At 39.3% G+C, this 15,478-nt stretch overlaps 1 protein-coding gene across 2 annotated transcripts in view; it reads right to left on the bottom strand.

Moving 5' to 3' along the window:
- Positions 1 to 15,478, bottom strand: part of TJP2 (tight junction protein 2) — a 56,642-nt gene that overhangs the window by 14,159 nt on the left and 27,005 nt on the right. For both annotated transcript variants that reach the window (XR_003254811.1, XM_026073573.1), the window contains exons 3-13: positions 13,536 to 13,660; positions 11,146 to 11,248; positions 9,798 to 10,377; positions 8,247 to 8,350; positions 7,941 to 8,094; positions 6,612 to 6,720; positions 6,376 to 6,515; positions 5,812 to 5,878; positions 3,576 to 3,726; positions 2,153 to 2,261; positions 1,158 to 1,368 (exon numbers count right to left, since the gene is read on the bottom strand). Coding sequence is in view for 1 of the 2 variants with exons in the window: in XM_026073573.1 (XP_025929358.1) it covers positions 1,158 to 1,368; positions 2,153 to 2,261; positions 3,576 to 3,726; positions 5,812 to 5,878; positions 6,376 to 6,515; positions 6,612 to 6,720; positions 7,941 to 8,094; positions 8,247 to 8,350; positions 9,798 to 10,377; positions 11,146 to 11,248; positions 13,536 to 13,660 (1,853 nt within the window). In the remaining variant the exon portion in view is untranslated. The remainder of the gene's footprint in view (positions 1 to 1,157; positions 1,369 to 2,152; positions 2,262 to 3,575; positions 3,727 to 5,811; positions 5,879 to 6,375; positions 6,516 to 6,611; positions 6,721 to 7,940; positions 8,095 to 8,246; positions 8,351 to 9,797; positions 10,378 to 11,145; positions 11,249 to 13,535; positions 13,661 to 15,478) is intronic.

Raw genomic sequence — 15,478 nt, 5'->3', positions numbered from 1 at the left:
CATACCCATCACCCTTCCAACAGGTTATTGATACACCTGCAACTGAGAGTGGGATGTGAAAGTGGCGGCAGCCACAGGGTGGATAATGTGGAATCAGGAGAGAATTTGGGAGGAAAGGAGGGGGGCACCAAGGAGAAACAGTCCATAGCAGACAAAGCACACCACCCTTTTGCAACACGAGTAACAAACTAGCTGGTGAAGGCCAGACAGCTTGTTCCAGCTGCAYGGCGGAGGAGGGAGCGATACGGAGGTATCGCGGTCCGCCCCTGACCGCAAAGGGTTGCATACCGAAAAAATAATTGCTGCTCACGGACTAACTGTTGACCTATAGTGCCCCTGGCCTCATTACCCCTGATTACCATATTAAAAATCATGCCCTTTGCTGCATAACAATATGTAAATAAGGGGGGCATATCCCCAACAACCACGCAAACAGCAATCTGGCCAATGCAGTATGACTGCCGCACTTCCACATCCCACCTTCAGCAACTATAAAGCAGAGAACAGCCCACTAAAGTTTTGGGAAGGGAAGAAAACTGAACCCCCGACCTGTTCACCGGAGACTGCTGATGAGCGAGCCTCCTTCTGCCTCCCCCAGACAGGGACGCCTCTTTGGTAAGACTTGCGCCTCCGACAACGCCGGATGTTACCCGGGAAAATATATTATTATTGAAAGTGCTTAATTGTTAGTTTGAGCTCAAAGAAAGAAAATTTGTAGCAGCAAGTGCATTTATCAATGGCAATTCCAAACCTGTTGCATCTGTYGCTTCAATAAATTCTTATTCTTTTCTACTTTGCAAAACTGGCTCAGGGAAAGTCCTTGAACAGGGGGCTCTGGCAGGCAAACATAAATTACCAAGATAAGGAAGGGCCTTCCTTCCCTCCCTTCACCACGACAGAAACTCTAGGTCTGTGTAATGCAATTTAGCGCATAGGTAACACCATCTTCTCTCATCCACTCCTTACATAATGCCAGGGTTCTAAAACCTACAGTTGTACAGACACAATTGTTGTGAAAGTAAAGACAACAATTTTTTCATTTCCTTAAGGGGAGGGGAAAAAAGGAAGAAAAGTTGTATGAGATAGGAAGCAAGATCCATTTGGAAAAAAAACAACTTACTTCTAAAAATAGGTTAGAAGACAGGAGGCCAACTTACCTGCTCTTATTTGGAATGAGGCCTTTTTCTAGTTCATTTCCAATTCTCACTGCCAGCCAGTTTCCCAGTTTGCCATCATACAGCGTATCAACTACTCTAAAGATCTCCCCTCTGGTGAATGCTAAGCTCTGTGGTGACTCTTTTTCACACTCAAAGTGGCTCCTGATGAAGAATGAATCTCCTCTGCCACAGGCCATGATGTCTCTGTAGACTAAAAGAGGAACTGCCATTTAGTTTGTCTTTTTTTTTTTTAGCCATTTGTCTGGATTCTAAAATACACAACAATGCTGAACAGCATTCTGTCCACTTTGATTTTAGCTTAGTTCCCTCAGTACTTTACACTGGAAAGAAATAGATTAACCTGTCATTTTAGCAAAGAGTTTTGAAATTTTCCCCCTTCATTCAAAAAGATAACATTCAGAGCCATTGCAAGAATCTTCTATATTCATATGTATACAGCGCTTACAGCTGAGGGAAGCATGCGCTTTCACCTGGATGGCCAAACCAAAAGGCAGCGATGGTGCTTCAGTATTACAGTAGGCTGTATCTGCAAACAAGAAAGCAAGAGGCTTTGCTTGCTCATTATCTACTCATCAATTAAACTGTGCACTTGCCAGATATTATTTGACTGTGAATCCCTTATGACTGTCAAGGCACAGGAGAGAGGGAATGCGAACAGCAGATCTCAAGGATGCCAAAGAGTGAAAAGCAGAAGTGATAAGCATTAAGCTGCTACTCTTTGGGGTTAAGAGATGCTGTTTGCTGAAAATGAAAATGGCGAAGTGCTCTGATAAACACACTGCACGTGTACATCTCTACAACCCTTGTGAGATGGAAGACAGCTATTTTCTAAACTGAAAAAGAGGGCAATTAAAATGTTACCAAGAGTAGCAAGAGAGATCATTTGTTGTTTCACTGACAAAACAGAGCCTAATGTCCTCCTTACACCTCCAAAGGCTTCGTGGATACATGCACATTTAGTTCAAAGCACCTACCTTCATATTTGCTCTGAGCCAATATGGTCACTGTTTCACCTTTGGGAATTTCTAAAAGGTATAAAACAGCATCTTCCCGAACAATGCCTCTAAAGTCTTGAGTGTTTACCTGATGTACAAAAAATTCAACAGTAAGAGGAATAGCCAAAGATTTTTATGTTTCATCTAAAAAGCTTTAATATCTTCTTCTTTATTGTACATTTTTTTAAAAGTCAATATAGATGTTTGTTGCAACAAAAAATATTTTAATCCATCCATTAACAGTAATCCTTCTGGAAATAGCAAGGTCCTGGATGTGCACTGATAGATTATTTCTTCTAGGAAGGAGTAAATATGGATAAATAAATAAAATACCTAAATATGGAAATAGATAGCAAATATGAAAAGATCCATTTGAAAGTATGGATATGACTGTTTCTGCACATAATGCAGTACTGGCACTGAAGTCTTACCTATTCAACAGTGCCTGCTACCAAGTGTGCTGATGTCACCCTGCTGTTTCTAAAACTCAAGACAGTACTGTAATCCAGTTTCAGCATCACTGATTCCTTCTGGTAATGTATACTACACAGGAACACAAGCTCAGATTCCCAGTGCTGGCCCTCAGTGATGTTCCTCCCTGATCCTTCTGCCAATGCTCATTGCTATTTTCATTGGATAGAGAAATGGCTGCCACTCCTTATCAGGCAAATTAAATCCAATTAAAAGCATCTGCACTTCCATTCAGCATGAACAGCAAGAAAGAATCAGGCTCTGAAAAAGAACAACTCTTTCAAAATCCACTCAGGACCATAACTTGAAGACAGGAGAAAGAGTATAGAGCAGGGACCAGGGGCCTGAGCTAAGCTTCATTGTAAATCAACAGAAATATTTTAACTGGTTCCTAAAGGCTATAGAAATCAAGGGTATCACAAGAGAGAAAACAAGCAGAAGAGAAAATGAGATTTTATCAGTGTCCTATCTGAATTTTGAGAAAAAAAGGAGAACATAGGACGACAAAAAAGGGCTAGATAAAGTGGGATCTAGAAAAATAAATCAGTTACCCAAGTAAATTCAAGAAAGATGAAAGTAAAAAGAAAAATATGCTGGCCTCAATTTCCACCCCCCAAGAGCAAGAGGAAGCATTGCATGGAGAGTTTATTCTCTTCCATCTTAAGGCGTTTTTCTTGATTAAAATTTCTGCTAGCTACCTCTTCTACAGAATTAAAAAACAAAACCAAAAAAAATAAAGCTTGACAAATAATTTGAGTTCTCCTTTATAAACTCTGATTTCAGTAAGATCCCCCTACCATACATACATACTTCAGAACCAACATCTTGACTTCCTAAGAAAATAATTTTTCCCATACTTCCATTAAGAAGCAAACAAAAAAATACAACAGTAAGTGGTTTGAACTTCTGGGGCACATGTTTATACCGATACCTTAAGAATCTGGTCTCCTTCCTGCAGTCCTTCCTGATCAGCTGAAGTGCCTTCTTGAATTCCAGCAATAAATATCCCCACATCATTTCCACCAGCCAGTCGTAGACCTACACTGTCCCCTTTCTTGAATTTCACCATCTTCGTATTAGGACTACAAGATTCATGTGCAGAAAAAGAAAGTCAGGCCAGACATTAGCCACATGATAGTAACAGGTCGTCAAGAGCAAAAAACCACAACCCTCTCAACAAAATTTTCTTAATATTCTTATCCCCTTTCTCTCACTAGATACACTATATTTACCCATGTAACTCTTCAGTGGAGGGAGAAAGCACAGTATCTAAATTTTTCAGAGGGGAAACTGAACTGGAAAGAGAGACTGAGTTACTTGCATAGATTTGGAATAAGAGCAAGATGATGAATCCTGGTTCTTGAGGTCCTGAGACAATTTTTTACCTRTTGGATCCTCTCTTTCACAAAAACCCAGCTGTTCGTGTAAGTAGCCTGAGTTATAAATAATCCCACTCATTGTTTTTTCTCTATACACTTGAAAACTGTCATATAAATTAAATTTACACATATTTTCTTTGCAGCTTAATAAATATGTTTGTCAGACCACAGGAAGGTCTTCAGGTCCCTTGTAATGAGAAATATGTCCAAGAATACTCTACTGGTACATTAACAATCATACCTTTCATATTCCAAGGAGGGAGAGATTACTGGACTAGGTTCAACTTTTTTCCTGCCAGAAAAGCTGTATGCCTGAGTGACCTTCCAACACAGAGGACAGTGCTTATCTGTCAGCCTTTACTCAGTAATACCATAAGCCTATATTATAAATTCTCCTTCACCAAAATAACCACTTGATTAATTTGGATATCAGTGACAACATATGCAGAGTCCAACCCAGAGAAGATTTGAGAATATAATCCAGGTGAGAGAAAAAAACCCTCTGAGCTACTGAGTATCTTCAACACCTTATCTTTAGGCCACTCCTTATAGTCTCAGAGTCATCCCCCTTCAGTTTCTGTATTTGGAAAAATTCTTACAGAAAACACCATGGTTTTCATATTGATACAATTCACAATTTTTAGTATCTTTATTCTTAAGGGACCAACATTACCAGATTCAACTTAACCATTTATAAAAATCATCAAAAATAAAAGTAAACATTAGAAGCAATATTTTGCTCATTTCTGAGCAGACAGAGACTAGAACTAAGTAAGGATGGCACAGGCTTTGGTTTTAGGAAAAGATGTACATTTCTATACAGAAGTTTCCAACTTGTACATGCAGTTCTGGGACAGATGAACAGAAACCTGCGCCTTGCAATGAACTTGTCTCCAAATTGTATAGAGGACATTCTCTTTGTACCCTAATGTTGGGGGGAAGGGGAGGGTTGACCTTTGTATATGTATAAAATAATGGAAGAGGTGCAAAATACATTTCTATAGAATTGCTTGGGTTAGAGCGGACCTCTGGAGGTCTCTAGCTCAACCTCCTGCTCAAAGCAGGTTGCTCAGGGCTTTGGCCAGTTACATGTTTGGATATCTCTGATGGTGGAGATATCATAACATCTGTAGGAAACCTGTTCCAGTGCTCAACCACCTTAATGGTAAAAGTTTTATTCTTTATGTTCCAGCTTGTATTCATTGCCTCTTGTCCTACCACTGTGCCCCTCTGAGAAGAGACTGGCTCTGTCTTCTCCACACCCACTCATTAGGTAGCTGCAGACAGAAATAAGATGTCTCTTTGATCTTCTCCTCTTCAGGCTGAACAAACCCAATTCTCCCAGTTTCTCCTCATATGTCACATGCTGCAGCTCCTTGACCATCTTGATAGCCCACAGCTACACTCACTCCAATATGTCAAGGTCAATGTCTTTCCTGTACTGGAGAGCCCAAAACTGGATACAGTATTCCAGATGCAGTTGCACAAGTGCCAAATAGAAGAGAATAAAAATATAGAAAGATATACTACTGTATATGTTCCTATGCAAACACAGGGTGTTCTATAACTTTCAGGCAGAAGGTAAATACCTTCCGAGCAGATAAATTTAAAACTAAATTTGCCTCAAATACAGTCAGATAGAAGCCACATCATCTCTTCTTGGCACTAAACTATGAAAGGAATACCACTCCTAATGGCCAAAAAAGAAATAAACCAATGCAGCCATGAACAAACTACAGATAGTTAGAACACCATGAGTGCAGAAGAATACAGCAAAAGCCTCCTTACCCATATATTGCTTCATCCTCAGGACTGGGTTTAAGAATCGTTCTCACAGCTGCTTTTGGTTGAGACACTGTATGTTAAAAAAAGACAACAGAAATTACTGAAGTTACTGTTAAAAAAAAAAGGCATGAAAGGAAACATTTTTAGTTATCAGATGGCAATCAAACTCTCCCATGCCAAAGATAAAAGCAGATTTAAATGGCCAAGCATCTCTTTGGCTAGAGTTGTATTTACTTCCCTTCTTTTCTCTTAAAAAATAACAAAAAGATCCAATGGAGGAATAGACAACTCTTTCAGGCAACCCACCCCAGACTGCAGAAAGAGCTTCACTTGGCTGCTTAGCCAAGCTACGGTAGGTGAGTTTTTGCTGTTGAGGTGGAAATTCTAGTAGGCAACTGGCTTCCGGTAATCTCAGGTGTCTCTCTGCAGCACAGAGCAAAGACAGACCTGTCTGTGCACCAGAATGGGGTTAATAGGAAGACTGTATGAGACACATGGACATGGCTGGAAGAATACATGCTCTGTGGGCAGGAAAAATAACTCTTCAATGAGAGTTTCAACTCTGACCTACTGCATCATCTTGGTATTTTGGTTCTTTGTTTGTGTCTGGAACTGTGACAGCATTACTAGCTACGTCACTGGTTGATTTAAATGGTGTAGGCATTGCTCCCATTCTGGACATCCTATTGGATGGATCATCTTTTGCACTAAAAGAAAAAAACGAGTTCAGTGAAATGAGATAAGAATATCATATTTTAAGTTTTATTTGATAAGCAAAGGACTAGGAAAAAAACACTTCCTACCTTGGCTTCTCTTTTAGCTTTTCATTGGATGAATGTGAATCTAAATCAGAGTGATGTAATCTGTCATCTTGAGGGGAGAATGATCGATTTGACTCAATTTCAGAAATATCTATAGAGAGAGAAAGAGCACAAGAAATGAGGGATTTGTTTGTATTACCAGCAGATCTAATCACCACATTCATTTACAATGCTTTCACATATTTATATGCAGAACCTTCAAACCTATTTCCCTTCCAAGTAAAAAGGTGTTGCCTCCCAGAAAATACTTCAGGAAAGTTTCACACAACCTTCAGGAAACACCTGCCCCCCCCCCTTTCCACACACACACACACACACACACACACACACACACACAACTACTCTGTGCACACCCTGGACTCTCACTAACTAGTGTTAACAGCCTTTTTGTTTGAGCTCTCACTGGAGCTATCCAAACAGAAAATGACCTTCACATTAGCAGTCCTCACATTATTGTTACAGTAAGGGAGGGCCAATTTGTGTTGAAATAAGTAATCATACAGACTGTAAAGCATGACAGAAAAAGCTAACAACTCCCCAGATGCTTCCTCTCAACCTCCCACCTTAAATCTAGTGAGTGTACTATTAGTTGATGCATTAGCTCTTCAGGAAGAAAAAAACCAAACAGAAGAGCCCTCAGATTTAAACCATATTGAGATATGTTGAGATTGAGATTTTTACAGTAAAACCTGTAAAAAGTTGCAAAAGTACTCTGAAGTCAGAGAAACGGACATCTTGTACTAATTAATATAACATCCTGATTCCCCAAACATCCTGCACCCTTCCAAAGGCAAGATTATGTTGTGAGATACAGCTGATACACTGTGAGAGATAGTTTGTATGAAACAGATACTGGAAATAGAAAAAAAGTTGTCTAGACGGACTTCGTTTCCTCTTGTCCTGGCAATTTTCCCCTTACCATTGAATGCTGTAATGAATGTTAATGCCCTCAGAAAGAGAGAACAGTCTATTCCACTCTGTTTTGTAATTTAAGCTTTGTATTAAAGCAACTGAGTTTCCTGTTATGAGAAGTAGGCCTGGTTTTGTCTGATCAACATTGCTTCTTCCATCTCCTCCTCCAAAAAAATGTAATCATATGATCACAGCAGAGTGATGCAAAATTCTTCTTTCACTTAAAGGAAAAGGGCTTGCTACTATTTTGGCTATTATTTAGGTTTGGGGTTTTTTTGGTTTTGTTTTATTTTCCTTCAGAGAACCTAATACCATTATACTATAGCAAAACACTATACATAATAAGTTCCCTTTTCGCCTGTATAGACTGCAGAACCTTTTATCCACATTAAACCTCACCATCCATTTCCGAGTCACTGTCGTTCAGCGAAGGAATGTTGAGCAGCGTCTGCTTCCTGTCCCTAAGGACAACCAGCTGGAGTTTCCCTCGTGACTTCTCAATCAATTTTCGAGCATCAGCTAAAGACATGTTCTCTGTCACTGTACCATTGATCTGGACATATAAAAGCAACAACGTCACAAGCAAACAAATAAGCCCATATTGCACTCAGTTTCAATAGTTGCTGCAGTGAAAGCATGACTTATGCCAGACAAAATATTGTCTAAAGTACCTGCTAGGCTGCTATCAGTTTAACCAGAACACACCTTGAGAATGATATCCCCTTCATGAAGGTTGCCATCTTTGGTTGCTAGCCCAGTACCGGTCATTTCTTTTATGAAGATCTGACTTCCAAGCCGCAGACCATATTCTGTTATTAGGGAAATAATCCATTATATCTTAGAAGAGCAAGCAAAGATGCATTTTTAAAAATTATACTGTGTACACGCAGCACACCTCATATACCACCAGAGACAAAAAAACAAAAAAAACCAAAAAAAACCAGAGACCCAGTAAACCCACATAACAGGCTAAATCTCCCATTTCTGTGCTGTCATGGTAGTAAGAACGAGCAGTGGTCTGAGAAYAATAAAGGACAAAACATTAGCCTGCACCATCAACAGCGAAACAACGTGTTCATTCTAGAGGTGCTTATTAAGGCACTGATTAGATTCTCTTCCTATTGTATTTTATATGGTACAGAACAGCATGGAGAAGGGTCAAAAGTATTATTAGAAGAGGTGGCTTTTTAACCAGTTGCTCCATGCTAGCCCTGTCCTATCTGTGTCCCAATAAGTGTCTCAGTTGTTTCAGGCAACAGGAAAAAAAAAAAAAAAAAGAACTGGAATACTTGGATCAGTACCTTTACTGCCTAAAAAGAAAGGTAACACTGCTTTTCAAACAAGCATGACCTAGAATAGCTGAAAAAGTAAGAAAAGAAACAGTTACCTGCATTCCAAAATCACAGCCTTTTGAGAGAGACTGCAGAAAACCCAAATGGATGGCAGAGATTATTACGGATTTACTAGCTACATATAAAACTTGTTAACAAAGCCACCTTAAATTTCTCTTTATTACTTTATACTTGTCTGCATCATCTTAACAAGCAGAAACATTATATGCAGTAGAAGAGGAAGAAAGAGGACCTTGCCAGGGTCAATGAAAAGAGGTTTTCTCCTGCATTCAAAGCTTACATGGGCAGAAAATTATTATGGATCACAACAGAGCAGATTCAAAAACCAGAAAAAGGAAGGGCAGACACAACCCAATGTCAAATGCACTTTGCAGCACAACAGCATTTATTTCATGGCACACTAAAGATCATGTCTATGGCCTCCACCTGCACACATACTCCAACATTCAGCAAGGAGAGGCTGCTTCAGTTGTTGCTGTTTTAATATTCTTTAACTATATCCTTAAATGTTCAGAACCAAACAATACTTGGAATGACTTCTTCCCTTCAGCATAACCAAATTAAACCCACTGTTAAATCACAATCCCACAGAATCATGATCAGGTCTAGGTTCCTGCCAGAACCAGAGGGATAGGCAGGAAGAAATGGAGAGCCCAAGGACAGAGTAGCTCAAAAACAGTGAAATCATGTGGATGAACAGAGTCCTTTGTTCAAAGGTAAGGCCCAAGGTGCCACGTAAAGAGCTCCCAAACCTGGCCAGGGAGAATAAAAGAACTTCAGTAATTAATTAGGTAACTCAACATTTTACCTGTAAAGCAGCGAATATCCAGCTCTGCTCCATGCTCCCACCAAAATAACACATACTGTATTAAAAATCAGTTCCTCTCCCCCCTGTCACACCTACCTTCATTATGTTTGCCTTTTGTTAACAGAACACTGATTGGTCCCTCCTGATCCTGTGGTCCTAGGTACTCATGCCGGTGCCGTGTTTCAGGAGAAGGGCTTCGGGAACAGAGCCTGTCCCGACTTTGGCTCCTCACTTCCCTTCCRTATCTAGGATCAGTTTGAGATCTGTGACCATAATGGGGTGGGCTGTAGTCTCCTCTGTAGTCCCGTTCATAACCACCATCCCTGTCGATGCTCCTGCCTCTGCTCKGATCTCTTCTGTACTCTCGGTCCAAGCTTCTGTCAACGCTCCTGCCACGACTTCGATCTCGGCTGTAGCTGCATTCCCTACTATGGTCTCTGCTTCGGTTGCGCCCTCTGTCCTGATCACCTCTATAGCTCTGATCAAGGTTGTTTCCCCAGCTTTGGCTGCGCCCTCCGTTACCACTATGCCAGCTTCTATCGCTGTAGCCACTTCGAGCACTTCTGCCGTCAAACTCTGCATGGTCATCCATTACATCTAAAGCTCTGTCCTCGTAGTCAAGGGAGGGGCTTCTCCTCAAAACAGCAGCCTGGACTTTGCGTGGTCTTTTCACTACCTGTCCAATGCAATATGGAACAAAGAAAAACAAAAATAACCACCTGAATGTAAAATTTAAGAGATGAAACCTCAAACCTCAAATGGAGGGGCAGGGAAGATACCCAAATCCCAAATCACTTCACAGTAGCACTTCTTACAATGGAAGCTAATCGATTTACAGAACAACCAGTAAAGGGCATTATTAAGGACTGCAGAAGAAACTTTAACTAATTGGGAGGATAAAGAAGAGCAGAATACAAATCAGATCAGCAACCGCATATTGTTACAACAGTTCGCTGCAACAGTTGGAGCAATGAATATAGGTTTTTCTGCTTTAAGGAGAGTTCTAGGAAGTGTGTCAGCCCCTTCCCAACCCCCCCCCCCCCCCCCCCCCAAAAAAAAAGTTATGTATGCCTCTCTTAATTAAGGAAAGCCAATCTGGACAGCAAATTCTCGGACAAGGTCTGAGCCTGTAAGATATCATCTGCTTCACAGAACTTTTCTTTTTTCCAGCTGCAGTTCACTATTTGTTAAATTTAAAGATCAGGGACAGACATTTTATTTCCAGTTTTTCCAAAAGATAACTCTCTGACACTGTCATTTAATTTCCACTTGCTTCTCTGTAAAAAACAGGTCTTCATTCTGGTTTATTTAGTTTGTATGTTCTGTTGGGAAAAGGCTTGCGTTGCTTTATGCATTAATAGTACACTTTACAGAAGAAAACCACAGCCTTGATTGGTTATGGATATATCACACTGCACAGCAAATGCATTTAAAATTTACTTACAATGGTGGCCACTTTTCCACTTTTTCTAAGCTGTTGGACTGCAAAAGAATGTGCAACATTTTCCATTGGGGTCCCATTAACAATGACCACCCGGTCATTTTCTCTGCAAGAGGGGAGGAAAAAAATAAGATTTAAGGAGAGTCTTCCTGAAAACACTGAAATGAAATTTCACTTTTTTCTGGAAAAAAACAGAACAAAACTAATTTCATTTTCTTTAATAGGGAGTTCTTCCTCAAAAGATATGTTTGTTAGGTAAACACTATAATACCTTAGATAACAAGGAAAAGTTTTCAGTGTGTTTAAAAATCAGAGATTGGATTGTGGCATATCCCTGTAGCTATATTAGGTACAGCTTCAATACAGTGACAATAACTTTGAGGAAGACTTTGTCTTTTAAAGCATATTCTTGGCTGACCCTTAAAACTTTTATTTTTTTTATTTTTATGTTCTTAGTTCTTTTAGAACTCCTAGTCTATCACATCTAGTGGCATGTTTTTCACAGCAACATAAAATTTTCAAGAGAGCTTCAAATTTCTGTAGTATTCAGACAAATCTTGACAAATGCCACTCTGATATAGTTTTCTGAAAGACTGGTATTCAGACCCCATCTACTCTGGAAGACAGCTGATCAAAAAATGCTACACTACACAAAAAGTCCTCCCTGCCCTAAAGCACAGGCCAAAACAGATTACAAGATCATCTTTTCAGACCTCCTGCATGTCAAATAGATCATTAAGACTTAACTCAGTCATCCTAGGAGACAGCCCCATAACACATGCTTAACTAAAAATCGTGTCTACCAGAAAGACATCTCGGCTCAAAACCGGCAAGAGATTAAATAAATAAATAAATAAATAAGCACCACTTTTGTCACTGGTTTATTCTGGTGATTACTCAGTTACTAACCTCACAGTCAAAGCATTAGTTTGAGTTTAAATTTGCCTGGCTTCAGCAACCAATTACTTATTGCCATGCCTTTTTTCTGCTAGATAAAAGAACTCTTTAGTAACCACTATTTTCTCTTCACTGTAATCAAGTCACCTCACAATCTTCTTATTTAAAAAGAAGATTACATGCTTTAAGCCTCTCTTTGTAAAGCATTTTCTCTAACTCCGCAATAATTTTTGTGCCTCTTTTTCTACCCTTCCAGATCCTTTTACTGAATGACTTTGCCAGAACAGCACACTATATACTCCTATCAGTTTCATCTGGGCTTTATATAGAGATAAAATAACTTTCCTCCCAGTTCATACATCCAAAAATGGCACTAAACTTAATACTACAGCACTACACCACGAGCTCATATTTACTTGTGTTCACTCTACCCTAAAAAGCTGTTCAAGGATTGAAGGATTGTAATGCTCCCACACTCCAAAGGTTGGGCCTACATTCTTTAGTTCTCTGGAAAAACAGCTTTGCATTCTGTTGTCTTAAGAATGTGTTTTATCTGAATGTGCCCAAATTGCTTGTCATTGGCCTGTCTTCATCCTTTTCTATTTACCCAGGCCCTCACATAATTTATGAATATGATCTTATTTCCAAATCACAGATGATTATTAAGCAGTATTGATCAAAGATGTGTTGCACAGGGATCATTGCTATTTAGATGAAGGTTTTATGTCTGCGTTTGAGAATTGTCTGTCACCTGCTTCCAAATACTCCTTTTATCTAGTACTTCATTAGCTATTCCCATGTCAGCTTCTTTATTACCTCACCGAAAATTAATGTCTGTCAAATGGCCAGAACAAACTCTTTTGCTTAACTGCACAGCTTTAGCATTCTTCCAAACCATTTTGTCTTCATCAGACAGTCCAGGTCAAAGGATAAAAAACTGATCAGCTGTTGGCTAGAAACTAACCATTTATTCCAGCCAACAGACTTAGAAGGACCACAGAAGCACTTCATTTCCAACCTTCTTTCTTTCAAATACAAAATAAATATTTAGCAAACACTTTTGCTTCTCTTCCCTCCCCCAGCTCCTGACACCTTAGGAGTGAAGACCAATAGTTCTTTGGATTATATGCCTGACTTAAGCAAATCTCTTGAAAACTAACAACTGACCACCTGCTTCCTGTAGGAGGAACACGGAGTACGCTTAGAGATGCCAAGTATTTCTACTGTTTCTTTAAAAGAAATACAACCTTAAAAGGGATATACTTGACTATGGAAGCTTTTCAACACCACTGAAATTAACATCCTTACAAAATAGCAAAGAAAAATATCCCCATGTATGTTTTCATTTGAAACAGACATCTAAGTCTTAAAAGAAGCAGAAAATTTTGAGTGGATTAAATCTGTGGGATCTCTATCAAGCCTGTCGGAAGGTTTTATGCATTCTACAGCTATGGCCCTCAAAATATATTGGACAAGAGAAATAAGAAATTGCTTACTGAAGTAATCCATCTGCTGGACCACCTGGGAGTACATCTGAAATGACGATAGATGTTTCACCATTTTCAAAATGAGGGTTATCTCTGCCACCAGAAACTGCAATCCCAAATCCTCGTTTTGAATCCTTTGACAAGAAAAACAAATACAACAAAACTCAATTCCATCCATAGGCATTCTGATAGGGAGAAAGAATAAGAGTAACACAAATGTTCCTGTGATGGCACTCTATTTAGTTATGATTATTTAAAAAATGACAGTTGTGTGCAGAGCTCCAGAAATATACAATACCTATAGATTTAAAAAAGAATGGAATTTTATAAACCACGCAGCAAAAAGATATATTCTGCTGTCCTCAAGCCTCAAGCAGTCTATGATCTTGTAATGGTTAGCAATTATGAAAAGGACTCACTAACTTAGTCTACATTTTGCTCCACTATCCCTTTGGTTATTCACACCAAATTGATTATTGGATAGATGGTTCTATTTTGTGAGTGATGCTTGGGACCCTGGAGCAGTTTTTCTAGCATGTCATGTTCATTATAATTGCTATCTAGTTTGTAATTACTACTTACTCCTTAAACAGACTACACAAAAATCACAGCTGATTACCAAAAGCAAGCAATGAACTTGTGAAAGGTCTATAATTATCCCCGCTCACAATCAAGCATTTTCACTAGGTAACTGATGTTAAACCTGCCTTCAAAGAAATGTCAGACACCTAAAATCCCTATGTTTGGCATTCATAAAATCAGAGAAGGGCATAATAGGGTGTGGGAAGCATGCCTCTAATGCTACAGCTGAAGTGTTAGTATAACTGAACTGCAGACAAGGTGGTGTGCACAAAAGCATACATTTAGTTAAAAAAACAGGTTTAATACTATCACCTATTTCATACAACTAGTTACACCTCCTATAGTTAAAACTTTATATTTAAAGAAAATATTTTTCACACAGTGACAGAGAAACTAATACTAATGCAGTGTTACTTGCAACCTTACAGTGGTGCTTTTTCCCAAACTCCCACTCACCACGTGTATTTCATAACCTGCTAGCCTACATTCCACTAACGTCAATACTGAGTGGTTATTTCTTTGGGGAAGGAAAAGCAACGCAGTTGTTTAAAACAGTGTTTCACTTGCTAAGCCTTAGTTTTACAGGAGGGAGATTGATGCTTCAAGCCAAAACAATACAGAATTAAAAAAAGCAGTAGCACTAATTGGCACTGGTCAGCTTGGCAGGTCCAACAATCCTTTGCCACTTGTGCAGTGAAAGTCTGTCACTGAAGCAAAACAGTAATGCTCATTTACAAGACATTCAAGATTTACAAGACATTCAAGATCAGGAAAGCTAGAAAATATAAGAACTAATGACTACTTCTGCAATCTTTCTACTGCCTACCTCTGTAACCTAAAAAACAGTCCTTTCTCAACCATTCAACACGTAAAACAGGTTGTGTAGGAAAGGTGGCTGTTTTACATTGGGTCACCAACTTGAGGTCTTTGCAGAGCACATAAAAAATTTTAACAGCTCAGGACAACCTGTGTATTGAACCCACACCATCAGAGCTGCTGGAGRGAACACCACCACCATCACAGCACGCATCCCGTGCCATCATGTGGCACCCTAGCTGCTAGACAACTCAAAAGCAACAGATCTACTTTCTTTACCACAATAGGGGTCTACAGAATGACGTATTTCAGCTTCTCTTAGAGGAAGTGTTAAAAGTGACAATGGTTGTCCATGTATTTTAAAAATCATGATGACAGTAATTTTCCACTAGATTCTACACTGGCAGATGAGAAAGCATACATGAAAAAAAATAAAAAATCAGTGGAAACATGTTCAGTGATGATTATAAACCTCTGACATTAACCAAAACCTCTTGACAGAGCCATCTGCTTTGTCATTAAGGTTATTCAATGTTGAGTTTAGTTATGCAGCT

Source organism: Apteryx rowi, unplaced genomic scaffold (genome assembly GCF_003343035.1).
Source record: "Apteryx rowi isolate R43461 unplaced genomic scaffold, aptRow1 scaffold_37, whole genome shotgun sequence".
In the NCBI taxonomy this organism is placed as follows: Eukaryota; Metazoa; Chordata; class Aves; order Apterygiformes; family Apterygidae; genus Apteryx; species Apteryx rowi.
Note: the sequence above shows the minus strand (reverse complement) of the source record. Positions and strands in the feature narration are given on the sequence as shown.